Source organism: Miniopterus schreibersii, assembly GCF_964146895.1.
Source record: "Miniopterus schreibersii genome assembly, chromosome: 13".
NCBI classification, from domain to species: domain Eukaryota; kingdom Metazoa; phylum Chordata; class Mammalia; order Chiroptera; family Miniopteridae; genus Miniopterus; species Miniopterus schreibersii.
The window spans coordinates 17,542,214-17,568,152 of NC_138113.1; the positions used below are offsets into that span (position 1 = coordinate 17,542,214).

The 25,939-nt window shown below is 47.1% G+C and overlaps 1 protein-coding gene across 1 annotated transcript; it reads right to left on the minus strand.

The window, feature by feature from the left end:
- Window positions 1-828: 828 nt before the first annotated feature.
- Window positions 829-4,878, minus strand: PFN4 (profilin family member 4). The gene is made up of 4 exons (XM_081156471.1): window positions 4,691-4,878; window positions 4,156-4,293; window positions 3,039-3,144; window positions 829-1,001 (listed from the first exon to the last, which is right to left on the minus strand). Exons 1-4 carry the CDS (start codon window positions 4,805-4,807, stop codon window positions 973-975), a joined length of 390 nt encoding a protein of 129 aa, XP_081012597.1. The 5' UTR covers window positions 4,808-4,878; the 3' UTR covers window positions 829-972.
- Between the last annotated feature and the right edge of the window lie 21,061 nt (window positions 4,879-25,939).

Below are 25,939 nucleotides of genomic sequence, written 5' to 3' on the forward strand. Positions count from 1 at the left end.
GACTGAGAGGCTGGGGCGGCTGCGGGCCAGCGGGGTGCGGACGGGCACAGGCCTCCTACCCAGTGCTTCCCAGGCCCTCTATCGGGTGACTGGACTTTCAGCCTCAACTATGAAGCCGCTGCTAACCTGGTATGAGGACCTCACAGTGCTGGTACAGCAGGGTGAGGGGCCCTGTTTCAAAAACTAGGCACATGCTGAAAACAGAGAAATGTGCATCCATGCACAATTATTTGAAGTCAACTTCACGTGTATATGAATATATTTTGATGCATAGTACAACACGGATAAACCATGTATACATAAACCATGAATACATGGGTAAACTATGAACACAGTACAACATGGATAAAACATGAGTACATATGAAGTGATAAGCAGACACAAAAGGGCAAATATTGTATGATTCCGTTTATGTGAGGCGCCTAGAGCAGTCAAATTCAGAGGCAGAAAGTGGGAGAGGGGCTGCCAGGGGCTGGAGGGAGAGGGGCCTGGGGAGTCAGTGTTTGATGGGTACAGGGTTCCAGTTTTGCCATAAGAAAAGAGTTCTGGAGATGAATAGCTGGCGATGTTTGCACAACAGTGTGAGTTACTTAAATTAATGCCACTGAGCTGGGCACTTAAAGTAGTTAAGATGGTAAATTTTATATTATACCTATTTTACCACAATTAAGAATAAACAATTGTTATATATATAGAGAGAGAGACAATAGTATAATTGCTCCCGACAGATATGCCCTGTGAAACTATGAGTTCTCACACTCATGTCAATGACCAGCACTTAAAAAAAAAATAAGTTGATCAAATAATTCCAATTTCAGAAGACCTTTTGAAATAAACATTGCTTTATTAACTCATTCTTTCTTTTCAGCATCTTCTGCACTATTGTTTTTCAACAACAAAAGAAGGCATCTTTTAGGATCTACAGTTTTCTTCTAAAATAATAAAAGCTGTCTTTCACAGTCTTCCGATGACTTAATTTCCTTTTCTTCTTAGATATTCTCCTGAAAGAAACAGAACATGGTTATTATTCTTGAGCAGCAAATTATCACCACAATATGATCCATTCATTCATTTGTTTATTCCGTAAACACTGGCGAGTGACGACCAGGTGCTAGGTACTGGGCTAGGGACTCGAGACACAAGGAGGACTGGTCAGGCCCAGTCCCCGCCCTCCAAGGAGTTCCGTTGTCTAGCTGGGGAGATAGAGATATAAAAACATCAATTATGTTCCTAGAATCTTTCATAATAAAAAATTTTAAACAGTCATAATTCTTTACTTCCCAAATTTTCTATAATTATCGTATAATTTTTTGATGGAGAAAAATAATTTAAAAACAAGTGAAGGAGATAGAAGTAATGAGACATGTAACCGGCTCTTGAGTGGGTATCAGCTTTATCCATCCCTCATGAGCATCCAACCGCTTCCAAAACAGCCCGTCCCTCCCCAGAGCAGTGGGTCTTAGTGGCATGATGTCAGCATCCCCTTCTAACTAGTACACACATTCTTCAGAGTTTGTTTGTGTGTTTGTTTTCTTCTGGCTCTAAGCAAGAATATGTAATTTCTAATAAAATTTTTAAAGAAGAATTTCATCCTGCAAAATATACCTTCTTTAGAATTGTGGTCAGTGTTTCAGTTGCGTCAGACCATTACATTTTGATTCTTCCAGTAGTTTTAATGTCATATCCTTGAAGTGTGTTCACTTCAGTGACATGCTTTGTCAGTGATGCAACACTATTGCATGTCCTAGAACTGTTCCTTCTGAAGCCTCAGAGAGGTATCAGATTTGTTCCATGTATTATTTGTGATGATTTCTCTGTGCCATTTTTTGTGTGATAGGCATACACAATAGGACAGGGGGAGTATTAAAAAATACTTAGGGCAGTGAGAACCTAAAAAAAAAAGAATCTATAGTTTCTGTGATGTTACCAATTTCTCAATTAATCCTTTAAGATTCAACTCTCTGGAGCTCCCCAGATTCTTTTAGGCAGGGGCCATTCATTTATTTGTTCATCAAATACGTATTAACTGCCTACTTGACAATTGATCCCATCTTAAGTACTGGAGAAAGGGGAATGATCAGAACACAGGTCTTACCTTCTAGGGGCTCACAGTCTAGGTAAACAAAGGACTACAGTGGAGTAATAATAAAGGGATGCACAGAACACATAGCACAGTGGGAAGATGCCTGAGATCGACTTGGGTCTTCAGTGGTTCTGAGGAATTTGCCAACTGGATGTGAAGGGGCAGGAACAGAAAAGGAGAGCATTTCAGGAAGATAGGGTATGGTGTGCAGAGGCCGGAGGCAGAGAACGCATCTCGATCCTTGGTTTCCCAGTTTACTGGGACAGTGCAGCGCACATCGTAGACCACCCGTGAGGATGTGCTGAAAGGATGAAGGAATTGCTGCTTTCCTTCCGAGTAGAAGCAGAGGCTTCTACTATTTTAAAAAAGTGGTCAAGCAATTCCAAAAACTTTCAGAAATTTCAAGTTAGATTAAAAATCGAAACACAAATACAATTTTTATCACTTATTAAGCTCAACTCTAAAAGATATAACCTCCCAGTTCTATATTAGATCTTTATTCAAAAATGTATAGACATGGAAGGAGACCGCAGCCGATACCAACAAGCTGCGTGCCTGGCTCACAGTAATTTCTTTTTCTGTAAAAGGTTCCTTTATAGGGTGGGGCCCCCAGCAGCTACCTCTCTTGTTTTTTTAACCCGTTGCCTCCCTCCTCCACACGATCCAAGGCTGGTCAAATCGGTCAGAGGTGGCATGTGAGGCTTGGCCATGACACCAGCCAGGAAAAGGGGGAGTTTGCAAGGGGACAGAACAAACCTGACCCTCTCAGGAGAGACAGAGAAAAGTTCTAGCAGTGCTCCTGTTTGCCCTGTGGCTCAGCTGGACTCCATCCTCCCAGTGGTTCTATAAATATCCTCAGTATCCTTCCAGTCGGTTCCTACTTTCTGCCCCAGCTCATTTGGTCTCAGTCGCAGCCAGAAGACTCCACTGCCACAGGGAACAAAGGCAAACTTACCCAGCTTCTCCGTGGCTTCCACACAGACACTAGGATACATGCCCTCAGTGTAAGTTGCCACCACAAGATACAGGTTGGTCTTCACAATAATCACACCGGTGTTTTCCTGCGTAAGAATAAAACTGGTTCTAATCACAGGAGTTACCCTCCAGCCGTATTTTTCACCATTTTCTGACTTCCATAAATTCATACATTTGTTTTTGGACTCTCTACTGTGTCCCACTAACTTAGCTGTCTTTACTCAAAAAGTTTAAGACTGTTGTAAGCCCGGCCGGGCGTAGCTCAGCTGTTGAGCATCAACCTAGGATCCAGGCGGTCAGGGTTCGATTCCCAGTCAGGGCACATGCCCAGGTTTCGGGCTCGATCCTCAGTCGGGGGCGTGCAGGAGGCAGCCGATCAATGACTCTCTCATCATCAATGTTTCTATTTCTCTCTCCCTCTCCCTTCCTCTCTCTGAAATCAACAAAGATATATTTTAAAAAAACAAAACAAAACAAAAACCTGTTGTAATACAGCATGGGTGTTTTGTAAAAGTTCCCCAATATACCCCTATCCCAGTGAGAAAGGCAATACATTTTGGAATTGGACAGCCCTGGCTTGAATCCCAGCACCTCCGTTTTCTGCTGCACGACTATGAAAGAGTTATTTCACCTTGTTTTTAGCCTCAGTTTCCTCATCTGTAAAATGAAGCTACTTAGTTTATGATGTGCATGAAGTGCGCCTAATCCATAATATAGGGCTTCCAGTTAACGTGATTTCACCTCCTTAGTTACTTATAAGCAACAAAAAGGCAAGAGAGGTTTTAAGCATGGGGTAATCTCACTTTTTTTTTTTTAAGGAGGATGCAGAATATGAAGAATGGACTATAGTGGAGAGAGACAGCTCGGGCAAGGGTTAGTTGATAGGTTCAGGAACACATACTCCTCAAAACCAGGCTGCCTGTTAGTACTTTTTTTTGCATGTGCTCCCCTGGCACTGGGCTGCCGTCTCAAGCATTGCCTTTGCAACAGTGGGCTTAGTCTGTTTTATAGATGGGATCAGAAGAGACACAGAAAACTGAAGTCAGCTTCTTTCCTGATGGTTTTTACCCCGCTGTTTTCAAACCTTGAATACTCACATTCTTAGCGTAGAGAGAATAATCATCTGCCCGGACACACTTGTAGTCCTTTTCCATGAAATACAGCCCTTCTCTTCTGGCCTGCAAAGGATTCTTGGCGAACCCATTCACCAGTATGCGGACGTCACTGGGCATTATCTGCAGAGGTGAAGTGGACCGGGAGTCAGCAAACGATGGCCGGCTGTCCACGGCGGGCCCGCTACCTGGTTCTGAATTCCTGCAAGCTAAGAATGGTGCTGGGGGGGGGGGGTCAAAAGAATAATATTTTGTTATGTGTAGAAATGACTTGAAATTAAAATGTCAGTGTCCATAAATAAAGTTTTATTGGAACACAGTCGTACCCATTCTTTCAGGCATTGTCTATGGCTACTTCCCATGACACCTGCAGAGTAGCTGTGTAGTTGAGACACAAACCAAAAGGCCTGGAAACCTAAAATGTTTACTAGGGCTCTTTACAGAAGGTTTGTTTAAAACTCTTATGCCCCAACTTTTTGTTGTTTTTTTTAAGCTTTATTCCCAAACTTATTTTTCTTACGCCAAACCCTGGTGACGCCACACACAGGCTCCGCTCCTGGAGCTTGATGAGGGCTGCGCTGTCCACGTGCTTCGTGCCCAGGAGGGAATCCAACAGTAAGTTCTGCAAATGGCTCATGCTGCTCGGCTCGGGGAAGGCTGCAGCGAGAGGCTCCGCTCTGGCGGCGTTTAAAAGGCCTGTGACCACAAACCTGCCTAAGATATTTTGGACAGTTTCAGTACCAGTATGTGTTCTCTGAAAAGATGGCGAATGAGCCCTGGCGGGGTAGCTCAGTGGCTTAGACGGTCCGCGGGATAGCGAAGGTTTCAGGACTTGCTCTCTGGTCAGGGCACATGCAAGAAAACAACCGATGAATGCATACACAAGTGAGCAACAAACCATTGCTCTCTCTCTCATTTCCTTCCTCTCTCTCTAAAATCAATAAATAAAAATATATTTTTTTTTAAAAATGCAAAGATGAAGAGTGAAAGTGGTTGTGCGCCGCCTAATATCCACCCACACTCAAAGAGGAAAATGAAATCATAGAAAATCACAGTCCAGAAAGGGCAGGTTGTGCAGCGGGGTTAGAAAATCGCCCCTCACAGCCGTCCAGCCCTGTGGGTGGTTTGCACGAGGATCGCCTGCGATCAGGAAACTGAAAACCAGCCCCTGCGGGCGCGAGCCTCGGAGCCCAGGGAACGCTCGGCGACGCGCCGGCCTCGAGCCCTCGCGCCCTTCCCGCCGGCCGCTGGGGGCGCTGGTCCACAGCCCAGGTGCTCAGGGCCACGTTTCCGGAGTTCGGATCACGGGTGGGGTGGGCGGTAGGGTTCCCCGCAAGGGGCTGAGGGCGGGGGGGGGGGGTCAGGGTCCCTGCTGGTGGCGGGGGAGGCGCGGGGGCGCAGGCCTCGGGAGCGCGCCCTCGGGGAGCCCCTGCTCTGGGGCGGGAGCCCCGCGGGCCTGGTGGGCGGGCGCGGGGGAGGCGGGCGCGGGGGAGGCGGGCGCGGGGGAGGCGGGCGCGGGGGAGGCGGGCGCGGGGGAGGCGGGCGGGGGCCCCGCGCCCGCCGCGGCCCGAGAGGCGCCCCGCCCGCTGGTTCGCGCACCAGGACCTGCCCACTCGCGTCCGCACGCCCAGCTCCCAGGTCTCCCACCGCCGTCGGGGCCGCTGACCCGAGATGCTCGGGCTGGGGGCAGCGGCCGAGTCGCCGGACCCGCGGCCCTCGGCGTCCAGGTCCCGCACCCACCGGCTTCTGAGACGCGCGGGCTTGTTGCCCGGCGACCCCGGACGCTACACGTGCTTCCCTTCGGGGCCACGGGCGGGGGCCCTGGGCCGTCGGGCGGACCGCTGCCCGCAGGGGCGCCCGCCGCAAGCCCCTTGGGGCTCGGAGGGGCCAGGGGCCCGCTGCCGCCCGCACCCTCCCCGGGCCAGCCGGGCCTCGCGCACCCTGCTGACGGGCTGGGAGGGACGGTGGCAGCCCGGTGCTGCAGGGTTATCATGACAAAGCCCTAAGCGCAGCTTCTCCCTGCGATAGGCCCTGGGGGGCGGGCGCTGGGGAAAGCACATTTTGTCTGAAAGCCCCCCCCCCCCCCCCCCCCCCCCCCCCCCCCCCCCCCGGTTTCTGCCAGAAGCTGCTGCAGCGCCTCCTAGAAGCAGGGCTGGCGATCGCCGCCGTCTCCGGGGGGACGCGGGGGGCCTGCTGGAATCAGGGGAGCGGTCAGGGCAGAGAGACCCTCCCTCCTTAAAGGGGGCTGGTTCAGCCAGCCGGGGCGGCCCAGTGGTTGAGCGTCGTCCGCGCACCGAGAGGTCGCCGGTTCCATTGCCGTCGGGGCACATGCCAGGGACGTGCCCGAGTTGCCCGCTGGTCAGGGCACACGCCAGGGACGTGCCCGAGTTGCCCGCTGGTCGGGGCACATGCCAGGGACGTGCCCGAGTTGCCCGCTGGTCGGGGCACACGCCAGGGACGTGCCCGAGTTGCCCGCTGGATCCCCAGTTGGGGTCTGCAGCAGGCAGCCGATGGATGTTTCTCTCCCTTCAATGCTTCTATCTCGCTCCCTTCCTCTCTCTCTAAAAGTCCATGGAAACCTATTATGAAAAATAAAAAGTAAAAGAGGCTGGTTCTGAGGACATTGCCGGAAGCTGCAGTGTAGGCCCCTTGCTGGGGAAAGTCTGGATGGACGGCTGATGCTCAGAATCCGCTCCACATCCGTTCGTGGTCACCAGTATTGCTTATTAAACAGAAGAGAATGGGATGGTTGGGGAATCCTCATTACTAAATAAGCTAACTTTTTAGTTTTTCTAGGGGCTCTGTTATTTGGGGCCACAATGAAAAATTTAGACAATGATGATCTAATATCTGACAAACTTCCCAAGCTCAGGAGCTCAAGGACTGGCTGGAGCCACAGCCACATACTGTTACGGAGGTAGGATAGTGTGGCATTTTGAAGTTCATACTTGGGTGGTTGCATTGAGAACTGGCTCGTGTGAAATACAGTATTTTTTCTATGTTTTCTGTTTCATTCTGCTCTTTATAATTCCCTCATTCTGCTAACTTTGAGTTTACTCGGCTCTTCATTTTCTAGCTTTTAAAATTATAACGACAAAACCAGCACCCTGCATAACAAAAATTGTTCTCATATATAAATAATACCTTCCCCCTTGTCCTCTCTTCTATAAAGTAGACAGAATTCAAATTAATTTATCTTTGCTTCTGTGGATAAACTAATTTTTTTCTTATTATAAAAGAAAGAATTCTAATTTGGTGCCTTGGAACCAGCCAAAGAATAGACCTGAATCGCAGAGTGGAGATTACGGAGTGAAGTTCGGCTGACCTCATGTCACAAATTAAGCTGCAGTCCACTTAAACTGCCAGCAAGGATCAATTAAGCGACTGTGCTTAAAGGACATTGGGATGGCGTTGGGCAGGACGGAGGGTCTGTTAGTGAAAAGCACTCAGTCCCTCGCTCTCACGGTCCTGGGCGCGGGGGCTGCCTCCTGCCTGTCCCTGCAACTCCTCATGTTCCAGCTCCCACTCTGGAATCATCAGAGAGGTGCCCCAATATGGTGACAGTTCATATTTCTCTGCTCGTTTGACAGTGGGCAGGGGCAAGGGTGATAAAGACACAGGCATTGCTATTAAGAAACAGCATTAAAATATTCTCAGTAAGCCCTGGCCGGTTTGGCTCAGTGGTTAGAGTTGGCCTGCAGACTGAAGGGTCCCGGTTTCGATTCCAGCCAAGGTCAAGTACTTCAGTTGCAGGCTCGATCCCTGCCCTGGTTGAGGTGTGTGCAGGAGGCAACCAAGTTCTCTCTTTTCTCTCTCTCCCCCCTCCTTCCACTCCCTCTGAAAAGCAATGAAAAAAATATCCTCGGGTGAGGGTTAGAAAGAAAAATGTTCTTAACTGAGACCTGTGTGTAGTCAGAGGTGGGCTGACTTCCTAGACTCATCTGTGAAGGTGGATATTTTTCTTTTAATTTGAAGTCATTTTGTCTGGCACTTCCTATCCCCCTAGCCCAGTAATGGTTTTACTTGCAAAGTGACCGAATGCGTAGAGTAGGGGTCTCACAGAGGGGGAGCAGAGGCTAGCAAACCTCAGAGGAGTTGAAGGCTTTCGTGAGCTGGTTAAATGTGCCACACTCTATAGATGCCGCAAACACAGTGGAATCTGGGAGAAAGTCCTGGCCTCTCCCCCAGCAAATTCACGGAGCTCCTGGAGAAGGCAGAGACCTCCTTCCTTCTCTCTCTCTTTTATTCCTGTCCGCCTCCAGCTATGTGAGGTGGCCTGTAGAACAAGCCACAACACACATAGGGTCACTGGGAATAAGGGCAGAGAAGGGACCATATGGATGCTCAGGGGTTAGTTCTCTAGTCCTGGCCATGAGTGTGATTTGGCACCGGATCATCCCATATGTCATAGAAGGCGAGGCATTTGGGGGACTCATAGCGCAATTCCCTGTGGAGGCCTGTTACCCATCCCCATCCCCTCCCCTCAATGACTGGAACAGAATCATTCCCTTTAGTCGGAATGTTGAATGAGTTAAGTGAAGCCCACGTGACTTTAAAGCTGGGTGCCACAGCTTGATTGCATCACAGGGGCTTGGATTTGGTCACAGTATCTCCACTTTTACCATCTGAACGGGGAGGGTTGGTGGGCCATCCGCAAGGACAGGCCAACCCCGCCTGACACACTCAGTTAAAGGCACAAAACTCGAGCCTGGTCTCCTGCGGGCACTGAGGTCGGGCTGGGCCTGTGCACTCTTGGGAACTCCATGAGAATCAGCACCTCCCTCCCACCAGCCACACCCAGGGAGCTGCTTTCCACTTGCTTATATTTACCTTTCAGACAAGAAATTTAGTCTTTAGGAAACATAGGAAAAAAACTGAAAATGCAAAAATGAATTTGTTCTTGGAACTAAAATCCAGGGCAGGGCGGGTCTGCATGCTATGTTTGTACTTTTAATTTAACATTAGTGGGACATCTGTCAAGTTAATGTGGGCACTTAAGACTTGTTCTGAGTTGATTATCAATGGGAAACATGCATACAGAAATATTCATTAGAGAGCTACTGAGAGTTGCAATAAAGCAGCAGACACTGAATTCAGAGCCACTGTCACTCCCCCCTCCCCCAGTTTCACATTTGCTTGAGGGGGGATGAGACCAAATGTCCTCCGTGTTCTGTGGTACCCATCGGACGTGCACCATGGGATAAGGGTGTTGTCCTGACTCTCAGGATATCACCAAGCATTTCAGGACATGACATTGCAGACGAATGATAAACAGCAGCATTGACTCAGCCCGCAGACGGCTGTGTCTGCCTGATGTCCCACATGGGCTGCTTTCATCGCTAATCATGGACTTGGAGACTGTTTGTGGTACGTGAAAGGTGGGGAGGGGTTCCCTACATGTTACTTTGTGGAAAGCCTCAAGTGTGGTGTCTTCCCACCCTCCTGCCACAGGGCTGTGATTGTCAGGGTGAGTTTCTCCTACACATGAATTTGTTACTGGTCATTATCTTGGGATTGCACTTGATTTGGTGAGGTCGTCCCAGACATTCCCGGACTTCAAGAGGCTCAGAAACAAGCCCCCTATTCCTTGATAGGGATGGGGGCAGGAAAATGCAGAGGGCTTGAAGGATCGGGGCCCTGCCCAGGCGGGGGTCTCCAGACACAGCGCGTATGGAGGGGCACTGGGCAGCCAGGGCGAGCAGGGTGGCCCTGCGGGGCACGGGGCAGAGGGACTGTATGTGTTGGGGATGGAGGGACAGCAATGGGTGTGTTGCACTTGCTTTCTCAGCACCATGTGTTTGATGGAGGTTTTGAGGTTACTCAGAGTGCTTTTCTAAGACTGTTTTTGAATGAATTGATTTGGCAAAAATGAACAGAATTGGGCTAACTCAGCAAACTAAAGTAAAGCAGCCATCCAAAATGGTAGAAGGGCTACTTTTTCCATCCCTCGGACGGCAGGCCTGTGAAGTAGACTGAGCACTCCCTTCAGGCTTCCTGGTTGTCCGCTGCTCCCGGACTGGCTCACGGGGACGTGAGCCCGGGGCGCCCAGGCACAGCCTCCCCGCGGTCAGGAGCTGAGAGTCCTTGTCTTCACGTTGTTGTCAGCTGACACGATCAAAGCTCCTGAGCAGTTTATTTGAAAAGCATTTGAGTAATTTAGCTCTTAATGGCTTCAGTATGTTTGCTATTTCAAACAGTAAATATATTATTTTTAAAATGAAAGGGCAAAATATGTTTTCACAGTGGCTGTTCCATTAAACAATGTCTATTTCCTGCATAAAGAAACCAAATTAAAGAACACAACCTTCAATACGGAACAACAGTGTGTCTGAAAATGATTAACCTTATTTGGAAGCCAAAAAGATCAGAATTACAGAACTTGTATTTGCTAAGGAAAGTCCCTTGGAGTCTACCTAACAGTGTAGCATTCCCCACATGGTGAAGGGAAGCAATGGCAGCCCATAGTGCGAGACCAGAGATTTCACAAAGATCAAGACTGGGATAGGCCCCCAAAGGACACTCCGACCGTCCCTGTTCCTCAGCGCTGCAGGGACCAGCAGAGCTCCAGGGCCCAGAGGTCAAGGGCCAGCCGGGGTGGAGGTATAGCAAACCACACCAGGTGCTTCTTCGGGGGGGAGGGAGAGGCAGGCAGGCGGGAGGCTAGGCAAGGGGAGTGGAGAGTGGACAGAGGGAACCAGCGGGTCAGGACACCTGTGTCCCCATGAAGCATTAACCCCATGGCCCTGGCCCCTGCTCCAGGACAGGGAGGCTGTGGCTGAGGCAAGTGGCCCTGCGCTCCTACAGTGCACCTGCTCAACCCATAACTCACCCAGAGCTGCAGCGGGACAACCGAGCCAGCTGTTCCCATCCTTCTAGAGGATGCTGTACCCAGCAGGTAAAGGGACTGAGGCTCAGAGAGGCTGGGCCGAAGCCTCTCAGGACTCCCCGTGCCTCCTGCAGGGGAGAAGAGGCCCAGATTCTAGAATGTTCTTCACAAGGCAGACAGCAGTGAGGCCACACACGAGCCCACCCCCTTCCTCTCTGAAATCAGCGTACTTTGTAACTTCTTTAAAAAGGCAACACCTCCATCAGGGGAGAAACATCATTTGCTTCTTGTTAGAACAGACTTTCATTTAGGATCAAGCTGCGTGGGGGCCCCATGCCCACAGGGAGCAGCGAAGAGGAGGGAGGGGTACCCCAGATGCACCGTGGGGGCCCGTTTAGAAGAAAGGATGCGGAGGGCTTAGAGCACAAGGGGGCTGCAGGCCCGCAAACCCAGCCTCTCTCAACTGGAAACCCTCCTCTCGCCCCCACAGTCTGTTAAAAAAAAAAAAATAGAGGGAATGTCGATGCCTCTTGTGAAAGCCAGGGGAGAGATTCCAAGTGGGCTCCTTTAGGGGCATGGCCGTCTCTGCAGCTTGTCTGCTCAGGTGGCCTGCTTAGTGTGCGGCCCGCAGACACGACACGCGTGCCCCACGGTTCCACACTGGCGCTCACACTGCCGCGGAGCAAGGGCAGTTAGGGGAGGGAGGCATACGCTGCCTCAGAGGCTTATGTGCTTTGGATTCAAGTGTTCTTTTATGTAACTCTCTGAACAATAAGCTAAACATGCCTTTTATGGTTGAAAATACCTTAGTCCCTTCTCTTACATGAGCCTAGTATACTATAAGTTATGATTAAATTGTTCACGGACAAACTAGGAAATTGAACACTTGAGTCTTTTATTCTGAATTTCAGTTTTCATTGTACCGTGATTGTACCCGTGGGTTGAATGTATGGAAAAGGTAAATAAAAGCTTATTTGGATACAGGACATTATAATTCCCGAGGTGTTTACACTACATTACTGTATTTGATCCATGCAGTTGTCCTAGGAATTAGGCAGGAAATATTTCAGTTTCACAGATGAGGAAACTTATGTCCTGAGATGTTTAAGTAACTTGGCCAAAGGTCATATAATTAATTAGTTTTGTTGTTCATCATAGTCCTCTATACAATCTTCAGAACTCTGGACGATTATATACATATAACTGAATTCACAGTTGTCTTAATATTCATCTCTTCTGAAAATTAAGGTGCAGAGAATAAAGCTGTCTAAAAAAGAACTCTAAATTTATTGTTTGTCTGGGTAATTAAATTTTAGTATATTTTCTTTTAATAAAAATTTGCAAACAGCCCAGGAGATTTCCCCTAGAGTTCCAAATTAAACACACATGGATCTTGTACACATACAGCTCAGTTGCATGGCAGGTCCAAATCCTCAATCTCAATCTTTCATTGGAATAAAAATCTTTACTTTTTTTTTTTTTTTACCAGTTTTTTGTTTTTGTTTTTGTTTGTAATGGCTAAGGAAAGCGGTGGCGGGTAGGTTGTAGAGTGGCTTCTTTGTCTCATTTGACAATCACCAGCGCCATCTACTGTCGTGAAATAAAATCATGAAGGGTTGTAACAATTTGTTAGTGAAAATTAGGGCTGAATGAGAGAAAGACAATTTTACAAATTTTTATAATTTTATAATGGAATGGCAGGCTGGGAAACTGGAAAAAAAAAGTGCTATGAACAAAAGCAAAGCAGGGGCTGGAGACCAGAGTGCCAGGAGGTGCTGGTTTCTACAGAACATCTTCTGAGGGCCTCTCTGATTAGTGATACTCAGGCAAAGAGCTGATGAAGTGAGAGAGTGCGCCATGAGGGTATGTGGGCAAAAGAGCCTTAGCCAAAGAGGGCAAGAAAGATAAGGGCCCCCTACGGTGGAAGTTTGCCTGGCCCAATAAATGCCAAGAGGTGCTCCTTCCCACCTCTGCTCCCACACCTCAGCCCTTTGGTTTTCCTGATGGTGGTTCCCATGATTGTATTGATTTAAGGTGCATAAGTATGGCCACATGCATGTACACAGATGTAGGAACATCCTTGACAAAGACCTGGTCCTTGCAGTGTGCCTCAGTGGACAGAAAGAAAAGTAGGCAAAGTGAAGTTCTCTGTGGCAAGATCATTCCTGCCTTACAACTATTTGATTTACCGTGTTGTTAGGGTGCCTAGGTTTCCAGGCTGGACCACAGGATCCTGCGTGACATCGAGTGTAGGTGGAACATGGGGCATTGGTAACGGGGTCCAGTGGAAAACGGCGCTGTCACCGGTGTGTAGCACAATGTCCTACATCCAGTTTCCGCTCTGACAGTCTGTAATTCTGTGATACAGGAAGGAGCAAAGGGAAAACTCATTACCTGTACTAGGGGTTGAATGGGCCTTTGTGGGTTGACCTGGAGACCCGACAAACACTTACAACATTCTCTCTACAGAAAAATTAGTTGTGGGTTTCACTTGCTGCGCTTACAGACCCTGAACACAGACGGTGTGTGAATTGGAGGCTTCCCGTGGTGGGTGAGAGCGTCCCTGGTGGCCTCGCGCAGCGAGATTAAAGAGCAGAGCGAGGAACTGCTGTAGCTGGAGCATTCTGGGGGAAGCACTGGTCATGACGGAGGCCCAGACGGTCCCTGGAGAGCCACAGTCGCAGCTAAGCCACTGCACAGCTTAGCTGCTAAACAGAGGGCAGGCAGACCACAGTCCGCAGAAGGCAACTGACCGATGGCGCTCCATAAAGAGAAGGCCCGAAAGCGTTGACATGCTCTCCCCCTTACAGAGGGGCACATGCCCTTCTCGGTGGGCAGCCTGAGGCATCGTCTGTCTCAAGGATTAACACTGTTGCAGCAGGAGTGCAAGTGGGGAAGAAATATTTTGAATAATAGTTTTAGTTCTTTGAGACAGGATTTTGTCGAAAACACCAAGCTTCAAAACCAGGCTTAATTCACAGGGTGAGAAAGTTGCTCAAATTCTTTTATTTCCTTCTTTGACATATGAAAATCCACATAGGGGGACAAAAAGTTCATATAGGAATAAAAAAGAGGCGAAAGTCTTTCTCTTAGGCCCAGGGACGTGCAGCAAAGAGAAAGGAAGAAACTGCTTGAGTAGGTTCAACAAGCTTCCTCACTTTCCCGTCGGTATTAAGAAACTTGCGCCGTGAATGTGAACCAATTCGCTGCTTTTTTCATCGAGAAAATCTGATTAAAAATCTTTAAAAAGTTGGCAGAACTGCCACAGTGGTCTTGGTGATAGAGTAGAAACAGAATGCCATCAAGCCTAACGTGTTCAAGTCAAGTCACTCTCTACCGTTCACGAGAGGGGTTGCTGACCCCCAGCACCAGCAGCGGCGTCTCGAGAGGTGGCGGTTAGGGAGGGGAGGCGGTTCACCAAGGCAAGGGCGTCTGAGCTTTGCAGTGAGCTCGCGGTGTTTCTGCAGGTTAAGAATCGAGTCCAGTCTCAGTTCTTGTGGCTGTGAGCTGGACAGCCTGACTTGCCGATTTGTTTGCTGTCTTCAATATTTTAAATTATTGTAATGCTCCATACGAGGAAGGAAGGCAGCATGCTCTTCAGCGGTTGATAAGATCAAAGAGCAAACACACACCGAAGTCGGGAGCTTGGAAGCACCGCTTCCACATGGCGCGACGGCAAAAGTTATCACGAGGTGGGTGACGATCTTGGGTAGCCCACTAGAGAAACGCGCACGAAACGCGCGTTTGGTAGAATGTTTTGAATTTGTCTGTTGAGAGAAGTTTTGCCCATAGGAAATCCACGGATGTGGAATCTATCTCCTTCATTAAAAGGTAATTTCAACATTCTACTGTAATGAGGGAAGAAAATACTAGGACTTCTACTTTTATTTTAAATGAAATTTGATTAGTGTTTAATATTCAGGATTGGAAGATAGAACTATCAGGATGATTTAGCCTGGTGCAATTAAAGATTTGATTTCTGTAGTTCCCCCTCATACGGATTCCTTCTGGTTATGTCCTCCCACATCTAGATGGCTATATGGAAAGGGAATGTTGATGATACAGACTTTGAATATTTCCAGACCCGTGGCCACAGCTTCTTATGCTAAAGTAATAAAATGGTTTCTGATTGTGATTTAGTTTGCCGTGTAACTTAACTGCAGGGAAAATACATAAATAGCCCAGCTCATTTTTCTCATTGAGAACCAAGAAGTTGACATTTTGGTGTTTATTTCAGTCTCTTGAAGCGAGTCTCTAGCCTGGGTTAATCCCTCAGCGCCTGAGGAGTCTGAGACCTTCCCCGGGGGGTCCCGGAGTGAGGTGACTGGCGCAGGATGTATCTGGCAAAGATCTGCCAGCCACCGAGGGCCTTCTTTTCCACCAGTGGTTCCCGAACTGGAGCCTCACCCTGCCATGGTGGCCTGCACCCCACCCCACAGTTCTGCTTTCATCCATTGTATGTGTTCAGGTTTCGCATCAGGTTTGCTTCTCAGCAAAGTTGGAAAGCTACTGCTTTACCTGACCACCACCATTTGTATCTGCTCTCAGTGCTGAGTTCTCTGGGTTCATCTCATTTTACTTGTAAATCTACAGTCATGTCTCTTCTGGTGTAAGCATTTCTTTACCAGGTTCCATCTGTCCACCATCATGTCAGCCTCAGGGCTCCCTGCTGTATATGATCTTGGAGGAACACTCCCCCCTCTCTCAGCTCAGTTCTTCAAGAATTTCTGGACTCCCTCAGGCTACAACCTTGTCCACTTCTGCCTGTGGCCTCCTTAAAGCCAGAGGTTCTCTGGTCCCCTGCAGCTCCTGTGGAATCCAGCCCCTTCTATGTAGTAGCTGCTTAATGAGGTTTTGTTGACGTGAATTACTGGTCAAGGAACAGAAGAAAGCGTAAGAAAATCAAATTCAAGGAACCAGTAATAAGATTTTAATGGATGAAATAAAAGTTTGCCCCAGTATAACATCTGTTTTATGGTTGCCATAGAAATCAGGCAGCTCTTCTGGCCTCATGGTTTGAAGCCCAGGTAATTGAGGACAATTGCCAGAGAGAATGCAGCAGGGTCCATTTCTGGTAAAGAGTAACCTTGGCCCAGTTATTCAGGTTCCTCATCTGTGAAGCCAGGTATCTCCCTGCCTGGACTGGTATTCAGCTTTTGTATCCCCATTAGAACACTGCAGGTATTAATATATTGAAATACTTTGGTAAACAGCTACTGGCCCACTTCCCCTAAGGACACCCGTCCAACCTCCTCCCCCCACCCTCACTGTCCCAGTGTTTCTGCCCCTCCCCATTCCCCCTGGATCTCCCCATGACCTGTAAACTAAAGGGCTAATGCCTACCTAGCAGGTATCTTCCAGATCCAACCCTGTGGCCTTGAGAAGTCACTAATGTTCCCATCCTACTCGGGCCCCTACCAAATCTAGCAATCCGGCGTCGTTGAGTCCACAAAAACAAAACAAAACAAGAAAACATTGGGGAGACCCTTCTTGGAGCATTGGGTTGCATCAGGGAGATAAAGATTTGCTTAGGACTGAATTGCTCAGCCTGGCTGTCCCAATTATATCTCAGTCTATATGCATTAGAGTGTTGCCCAAGAGAGGCCTGGAGCCTGGACAGCCTTAGAGCCTGCAGCTTGGAGAGGCAAACAGATCAGTCCTGGGCAATCTGTAGCTCAGTGGGACTTTCCTTCATGAGGGCAGAGTTTAAGCGGATGCTTGGATTTATTAAGTTGACTCAGGCCATGGCCAATGCGTCACAAGCCAAAGGCCATTGTTGAAGAATAAAGGAAAGTTTTGAATGACAAATGGAGCTGGAGGAAGGGATTGGGGGCTCACATCCACAGAAATGCCCCTGAAGACTCAGAGAATTGACTAGATTCACTTTTCCTTCCTTTCATAGGCTATTTGGTGCATGTATTGATGGCCAAACCCTGGCATGATATCTCAATATTGTTAAACATTTTGCAGTTCTGCCCAGAAGTTTATCATGAACAATCATGACGCCATGCTGGGCAGTAACTATTTTTACTTATTTTACAAACAAGGAAACCAAAGAAGCTCAGAGAGGTTCCGTAACCTGCCCGCACCCCTTTGGGGGTCAGCCCTCAGACTTTAACGTCTCCTGTTACATTGTACTGCTACTTAAAGCCCTTTAAATGAGACAGTGCCCTGTTTTGTATGACTTGGTAGGAAGCAGCGTGGTGAAGCTTAGTGATGGATGTTCGTTTCTGAAGCACACAGGTGAGAGCATATTGGATCAGGTGGAGGTTGGGAAGAAACATATCCTGGGAGCTTACAGCCTTGTCAGTAAAACAACACACACCCACATGCAACTCTTACAGAAAAATAGAAGAATCCGTCTTATTTTTCTCATAGGAACTTACTGATTTCTCTAATATCAGATGAGTACAGCTCATTGCAACGTTGCCTTTTCAACAGCAGGAGAAATAAACACAAAACCCAGCCGTGGAAAGCTCTCTTTTTGGATGTGTCCCCATGAGCAAGGAGGAGGAAGATGACAGATTTAGTTGATGGGGAAGGAGAATTTCCCAGCACTGGGGAGAGTGCAGAAGAAAGCAGGGCAGCCTGCTCTGACTAGCACCGGGAGAGGCATGCAGCTCAGGTAGGGCATGTTTGCTGAACCCCTGAGGGAAGGAGTATTGAGGAGAAGCCTTAGACATCTCATTGTCCTCTCTTGTCTGGGTTTTCTGCGTGGATTTTCCTCTGTGGAGAAAGAGACTAAATAAGTTTTCATGTTTCAAGACTTTATGATTTTTTGCCTGCCATATATGTAGGGAGCTGAAGACATTTTTATCATTTCAGTTCCCTGTTCCATCCCTGTTGGGAAAATACTCAGTAGGACCACACAGAGCAGGTTTGCACCTGGTGGGGGTGGAAGGGAGGCTGATGCCAAGGCTGTGGGAGGGAAGGGCATACAGTGCGGAAAGATGCGATGTCTGCTCCCTCTGCTCCTTATGGAGGGCGGAGGGGGGGGTGGGAAGTGGGGGAGGGAAGAGAGGAGAGGGGAGAGTACTGGAGATGGCAGAATGTGGCATCGCATGGCCCCCTAAACAGCTCTGTGACATTATTAACTTCTAGAAATGCTTGAAGAGAATGACCAGTTACAGAGCCCTCCAAGGGCCTCAATTTCCAGGTCGAGGGGAAGCAAAACACAGAAAGATTTGTAAATGCAGGAACTCAGCCTAGTTCCTTTAGAGGTTTTCCTAAATCCCCAAAGGGCAGGGAGGTCTCAACTGAAATTGGGGTCCATAGTTAATCACTTTAAGACATTTTGTTATTTCTGAACCAGTACAAATTACTTGGTTTCCTAGTTTTTAAATTTTGGGGGAGATATCTTCTTGGTCCTGCTCAACTCAAGACACTGTGATTCTTTTTATGCTCTAAATTACAGTTTCTGAAAATCTGGATTTTGAAGGCCCTCCAGGTGGCCTGTGGTTGCCCAAATGCAAGGAATAGGTTTTGTTTGAAGGGTATTTTCTGTTAGAGATTTGAATTCTCCATAAAAGGTACAAAAATAGATATTTGAACATTATAACCAGAAAGATAGTCACGTGCTAGACCAAATGCTTCAAATGCTGTGGGGGGAGGGGGGAGTGTGTGTGTTGTGTGGTTGCGAAAGAAGCTTTGAGGTAATTGGTCCAAGGGATTCTCCTTCAATGCGGTTCATGGTCTAAAGTCTCATTTGGGATGAAGTTAAACCACTTATAAGACACTAAGAAATCAAACCACTTTGAGAATCTTTAAAACAGGTATTTATAATTGATATTTCAACTGAGAAAAAACCTTGACCCTAAACCTTTGCAATTTCATTTCTGACCACAATGAAGGGTTATATTGGCCATGGTGCCCTAAGATTTAGTTTTGTTTCTAGTGGTATAAAGAACTGCTCAGCTTTGAAGTTCAGGGCTGAATCCTATTTATAGGGGATGGTTTGGGACGAGATTGGCTAGGAAATCCATTCCCAGAAAGGGCCTTTTGAAAACTATTCATCATTATCATCATAACTATTTTCTAACTTCAATATGAAAAAGTGCTGCTCTATCCACTGTTTCAAAACCATGGCAAGAGTGCAGATCATTCAGAGAGTAAGAATTTGGTGGCAGTATAGTTTTATTTAATCTCACCAAATCATTAAAAACACACACCAAAAAGCAGACATAGCTACTAGGAGCATAAAACATCCTTAACAAAACTAGTTGAAAAGGAATCCCCAGAACCCGGACAGGTATGCCAAAACATGAGACAGCAGCAGGGCACGAGGGAGAAAGGAAAGCCCAGGAAGATCTTAGTGAGCCAGAGGACCAACAAATTACCAGCAAAACTCTGCCCTGAAAGGAGAGGACCCTGCACCCCGGGAACCTCAGTGAGCAAACTGTAAAACCCCCGGTGAGAGAGGCCCGGTCTGCGGGACAGGTGGCTGGCCTGTGTTGGGGTGGTGGGCTGACTCACAGTCCCCCCAACACGCCCACTAACCCCCCCGCAGTCCTCAGAGGGAGTCCAGCAGTGCCCGTGCTTTGATTTCAGCCAAGCGAAACCCATTTTGGCCTTCCTGCCCTCCAGAAGCATAAGCTGGTACGTCTGCGTTGTTTTAAGGCGCTGAGACTGGGGTTTGTTGCAGTAGTAACAGGAAACTAACACAGGCGGGAACTACATTTCCCAGAGTTCCCCCTCCTGGGTGTCCTGGTGGGAGCTGGCCAAAAGCAGCAGACAAGCTCTGGGGTGCAGGGATGAGTGACCAGGGCCGTTCCTCCCTGAGGGCCTTCGTGACGGGAAGGGGCTCCGCAGTGTCCTCGTCAGGCGCTTGGCCCTGAGCCCCCAGAGGCACAGCTACGCTAGGGCAAGGCTCCCGGGGGCCCCCCAAACGCCCCCTCGTCAGCGCCCTTCTGCTCTGGGCACTTGGCTTCTCAGGATCCACTGCATTCTTGAACCTGCCCTCTGATACCAGGGCCTTGAGAGGATTAGTTAGATAGTGTCCGTGTTTCTCAAAGGGATTATGCCATGTACTTGTCAATGAGCGCAGGTTACTATTGTCCCGTAACCTGAACAACACTTGATATTGGCTAATTCTCAAATTTTGACCAAACTTTAAGGTATGTGCTGATATTTCCTTGTGGCTTTAATCTGTATTTTCCCAGTAACTCATGATGTTGTGTCTCTTTTAATATTTTTAGTGGTCTACTGGATTTGCTTGCTTGTGAAGTGTATGTGACTTTGCCCACTTTTTCTACTCAGTTGTCTGCCTTTTTCTTATTGATTCATGGTTCTTTATACAGTCTGGATATTAGTCCTTTATCAAGTATATGTATTGCAAATATCTTATCCCAGTGTGTGGCCTGCCTTTTCACTTTGTTTAAAAAGTTTCTAATTTTGATGTGATCAATTTCCCGGTCTTTATTTATAGTTAGGGTTTACTGTGCATACACTGAAACCCAATAATCCTACTCCTAGATATGTGCCTAGAAAAACTCTCGCAAAATTCTCCAGGTGCAAGAATATTCATAGAAGCATTGTTCCTGGTAGGAAGAAACAAACAAACCTAGACGCTCCCCAAATGTTCCCAAGAGAGGAGATAAAACCACATACGCACATCCACGGTAATGGTTGTACAAGGTAATGAACTCCAGACACACAAGTCCACATGGATTTGTGCCACAAACATACTGTTAACTAAAAAATAATAATTTATTTTACTAAAAATTCAAAATCAACTCAAGTTAAATAATATGCTATTTAGGGATAAAAACAGGTGTTCAGCTTTAAAGAGAAGGAATGGGGTGATTCTCAGGACTGAGCTCACCTCTTGGAGATAGGAAGGGATGTGAGGTGAGAGGGACACACAGGGGCTTCTAAAATGCTGGCAACATTCTTCTTTTTAGCCTCAGAGGGGTTTGCACATCTTTATCTTCTTTAAAATGAACATGTTTTCAATACTCATTGTTACATAATCTACTTTCTCAATAAGCCATTTTAACAGGTCTCATTCTCCTAAGAATCCTGTTCATCGCTCTGGTTTAAGGGAGCTGAGCAGAAGACTCTGAATGCTTTAGGGGAGCAGTGCCCGAAGCCAGCACGGGAGCTGCTGCCTCAGATTCACGTGGCCGTGTGTTCACACTGCAGCCTGCCAGCCCCACCCAGGCCACAGAACCAGAATGTCCAGGGCGGGCTGAGGAACGGGTGTCATTTGCCCAGGTAATTTTCTACCTAGATATGTCCCCAGCAGGAATCCTTGCGAGGACATCAGTGGCTCCCTACTGCCCTCTTGTGGTCGGTTTTCCCACCCAACCTGAGCAGGGTAAGCGGGCAAGGAGCAAGGGAGCAGGCCCATTCTGTCCCGGGACGAGCGGTCTCTTGGTTTGGGTGGGAGCTCTGAGGACTTGCACAGCGGGCCGAGATGCCAAAGCACGGCACCTAGAACCCACTGGCTTGTCTAGTATTTCTATTTCAAGTCCTCAGTGCTCTAGCCTGGCTAACTGGCCTGAAACTTATCTGAGCTCTTCCTAGCAGGGATGAATGAGCTCATGGACCCATAGACCCCTTCTTTTTGCTTCCTTGCCCCCACTCTTCTTTTTTCTCTTTTCCTCCTCAGTTGGTCAGAGTTTCTGATTCCTGACATTGATCTTGGAATAAATAGATTCACTCTGAAAAATCAGAGGCGGAGCCTAGACCAGACCCCAAGGGCAGATGCCAAGTGTGTAGAACCCACACTCCCTTCACCCCATGTCTGGCCCAGCAGCTGGAATCTCACCCTCCAGCCCAGGGATCACACCGCCCTCCCTGTCGTTTGAGTCCACCAAGGGCTATGCTCAGTAGGATAGCGAACCCCCTATCTTGCCATTTACTCTCCCTCTGACTTTCCCCGTCTTCCCTGGGCTTCCTCTCATTTACACTCAGCCTGTCAAGAATGAGGTGCTGTTCCACCACATCTATCGACTGTCACTCAGACTCTGGGAATCGAGGCTCCAGGTTCAAAGAACACTTTTCTAATTAGGTGTCACAGAGTTACATGCTTCTAATGTAACAGTTCAATCCTTCAAAGAAATCCTTCAGAGCACCCCAGGAAAACAAAACAAAACAACCAATCCACAAATGTGATGTGCTTGGTAACTGCTCTGTTTGGAAGCCCTGTGTCCACACATTGAGCGCCCCCAGCAGACCTCTGCTCCTACCCTCCGGCCTGCCCTGTCTACTCAACATTTTCTTCCTCCTGCCCTCCCAAGTCTAGTCTCTTTGGTGAGGGCCATATTATGGATGAAAAAGGGGTTCTACAGAATGATCTGATTACAAATTCCTAACTGGGCAGGTTTTGGTGGGTAGTCACTGCCCAGGCACATAACTTCTTTAGTAAAAGGCTTATCTTTGCCTTAAGTAAACCTTGTCCATTTAGGTTAACACACCTTCGAAATGCTCCCGTTCTAACCCCTCCTTCTAAAGCTTGACTGTTCTCAAGAGAGCGCCCAATCTTAACTATCTGGTCACCCAGTCCTGCCTCACTTTCTCCCACCTTCATGTAATCTTTCTCACATTCTCTCCTTAATCTCAAATGCATAAAAGAAACTGCACATTGTCCTTCTCTGGAGGATTTGAGAACTTGCTCCCCAGCAATTGTCAGTTTTGGCTCAAGTAAACTCATAAAAATTCTCTACAGGTTTGGATGCTCTTACATTGACACATTTAATCATAAACTAAACTCTTTATTCAGAACTGGGCACTGGGGAAAATGGAAACTTCATGGTAGCCGTAAGACCTGAGTTGTGTACTCACTCTGCACTCACTGGCTCTGGGACCTTCTTAAGTTCATTTCCCCTGTCTGGGTTCCTCAGCTGCTAAAGGAGAGGAACTGGGTGGTCTGAGGCCAACGTCAGGTTCACCCACACTCATTCTCAGCACCACCCTTCTGAGAAGCTCCAGGCATTCAGACAGCGTGTCTATCTGCCTTACTCCTCAGTACAACGTCAAGGCTAGGTCCTTGACTCATCTATGACAAAGATCCTGTGAGGTGACTTGCTGGAGGTCATGAAGTAAATCAGTTTCAGAGTCCAAAACAGCAACCCAGTTCTCCCTCCCTGCTTTATTCTATCTAGACGACTTGAATCAACACCCACCACCACCACCACCTTCCCCAGAAAAATTCTTGATAGATTTACATCCATGTAAAACTTATTTTTAACTTAAATTTGAACTTTCAAAATGGTGTGTATTTAAGCATGTAGATTGTCATTATTCAAAATTCTTCCTTTAACCTGCACGAAACCTTCATGAAAGAACATTTAGAAATTGTGGCTAAATGATAACAACGAGCTTTTTCTTGCCATGTTTTATAAAAACAAGAAACTTTGGTTTCTATGCATAGCTCCCACACCACTCAGGGCCTGGTGACACTGAGTGGACCAGGGGTACTTAGTGTTCTTCAGTTCTTCATTTGAGGGGCTTAATGCTTCATACGCAAAGCTCCATGGCACAGAAACCCACACTGGCTCAGTCCTGAGTGTGGAAGAGCAGCCAAGCTCCCGGAAGGGAAAACCATTGAAAGCAAACATTATTTTCCCCCAAGGCAACATTATCTTATCTCGACCTTGTTCCCTTATCTAAGAGGAAAGGGTCAAATTCTTCCTGGGTTCCCAGGGCAGTACTTGCACTGTTGCAGGCAAGGCTGATTTCTTATTTTTCCCCTATTGTAATCTCAATTCTCATGCAATTATGTAAAAGGAAATTAGGGATTTTGCAATAGCTCACGGTCAGGAAGTCTCCTTTTAGATAGTTATGTTTAATTGTGTCAGCATTATTTTTATGAAAAGGCCAGTTTGTCTCAGAAAGTTCAGCTACCTCACCCAGGTAGGAAAGCAGGCAAGAGATGGAGTGGGGGGGGGGGGCAGAAATGCCCAGAGAACCGGACACCAGAGAAAGTTGATAGTTGGCCCACAAAAGAAACAAAATGCTGATCCTTGAAACTGAAGGCCGTGGAAATGACTATAGATACCAGCAGCTGAAGCCAGAGCATGAACCCAAAGGCAGGGGTAGGGGTGGGAGTAGGAGTCAAACAAACTCCCTCTCAGGAGAAGAGAATGGGAATACAGCATGGCCACACTGGTGGGATGCCAGGCTGACACAGGAGCCTCATCAAGAGCTTAGCTCACCCTCAGGGCAAAGGGGAGAAGGTGAACGGTATGGGGGAGAGTCCCAGATTTAAAATCTGGAAGTAACTGAGCTACCTTGAATAGGCAATTTTAATTTCCATTGCATTGCTAGCCAGGACTAAGGGTTCGATCACTAAATTCAGTCACAGATTAATAAAAAATGTTACATTTCTGCATATTTGACTGTTATGACTGAATGGCTTACCTGCTATACTAACAATATTTTTTTTATTAAAGGATATCATTGTAGTGGATCTTTTAAAAATATTTAACTCCCCCCACAAAAAAGTTAAAGCCATTGTCAGCATGCCTTACAGCAAATCTAATTCAGAAGTGTAATAGGTTAATTTAGCTTTGATAATACCAAGGTTTTTTTTCTTAGTATCAAATAACAGAACAGATTCATATTCTTAATATGTAATGCTCTCATCAGAGTTCTTCATACTTTAGTAATATATGAACCTGTTTTAAAGAAAAATAAGTAGAATCCCTATGTTGACTTGTTTCTATTATAATGTTTCTTAAATAGGTACAAACATAAAATAGGTATATAAAGTCCTTATGTTTGATGTCCCTTTGTTACAGAGGATATATGAAATCTTATGTTACCCAACAAAATAACCTTCTTGATTAAATAACATATAATGAACAAGCTTCTCCCCAAATCAGAGAACAAGATTTATACCTAAAACCAAAGGCCTGGTTTGCCATGCCTGCCAAAAATCGGTAACAACCCTTTGAGCATATTACAGGAACTAGCTTTGGGGAAGAGGCTAACTCCAGCAACTAGACATTCTGGCTCTGGGACACTTGCTGATTCCAACCATAAAAATCAGACCTCAGCTTGACCAGTTTCAAGATAATCATCAGAATGGACTCTGCTTACTTGCATGTAGAGAACTTTCAACTCCCCTCCCCTTGATTCTTTTTCTTAAAATATATCTTTATTGATTTCAGAGAGAGGAAGGGAGAGGGCAAGAGAGAGATAGAAACATCAATAATGAATCGTCATTCATTGGCTGCTTCCTGCATGCGCCCCCCCCCCCAACTGGGGATGGAGCCCACAACCCAGGCATGTGCCCTGATTGGGAATAGAACCTCCATCTCCTGGATCCTAGATCACTGCTCAACCGCTGAGCCACTCCTGGCCAGGCTCCCCTTGATTTCTTTGTTCTGCTTTCCCTCTTCCTTCTGATAAAAACCCCTGCCTGCACTGAGATGTTAAAATGGGCTTTGCAATGAGAGTTCCCCATCTTCTCAGGTGGCCAGCACTTGAATAAACTGCTTTCCTTCTCACGAGCACTTGTCTCACCAGTTTGGCTTTCGTTGCTGCAGGCAGCCTAACCTGCATTTGGCTATACCTTTATAACTATATAGGAAGAAACATAAATATAAACAATACCCACATAATTGAAGGTCATAATATAAGTTTAATGATAATTGATGCTGCTTTGCTGAAACTAAATTGCTATTCAAAGAGTGAACCCAGATGTTTAGGCTTGTTGACTGAAAAAAATATCGGCTCTGTTTTATCAGCAAAAAGGATTTATTAATAAAATGATTTATTCGGGAAAATGGATTGCAATCCCATGCATGCAGACACAGCAAGCCACGTGCACACACTGGCTTGAATGCCAAGAGGGAAGGCTATTTATAGAAGGGAAAAGAAAGTTAAAGGGAGAGGAACTTAGAACCACAGAGCTTTATTATAAACAGAGTTCTTCTGGTAGGGTTCTTGTGATTACATAGAAAGCGATAATTTCCATAACCCCTAGCTCTCCCCATA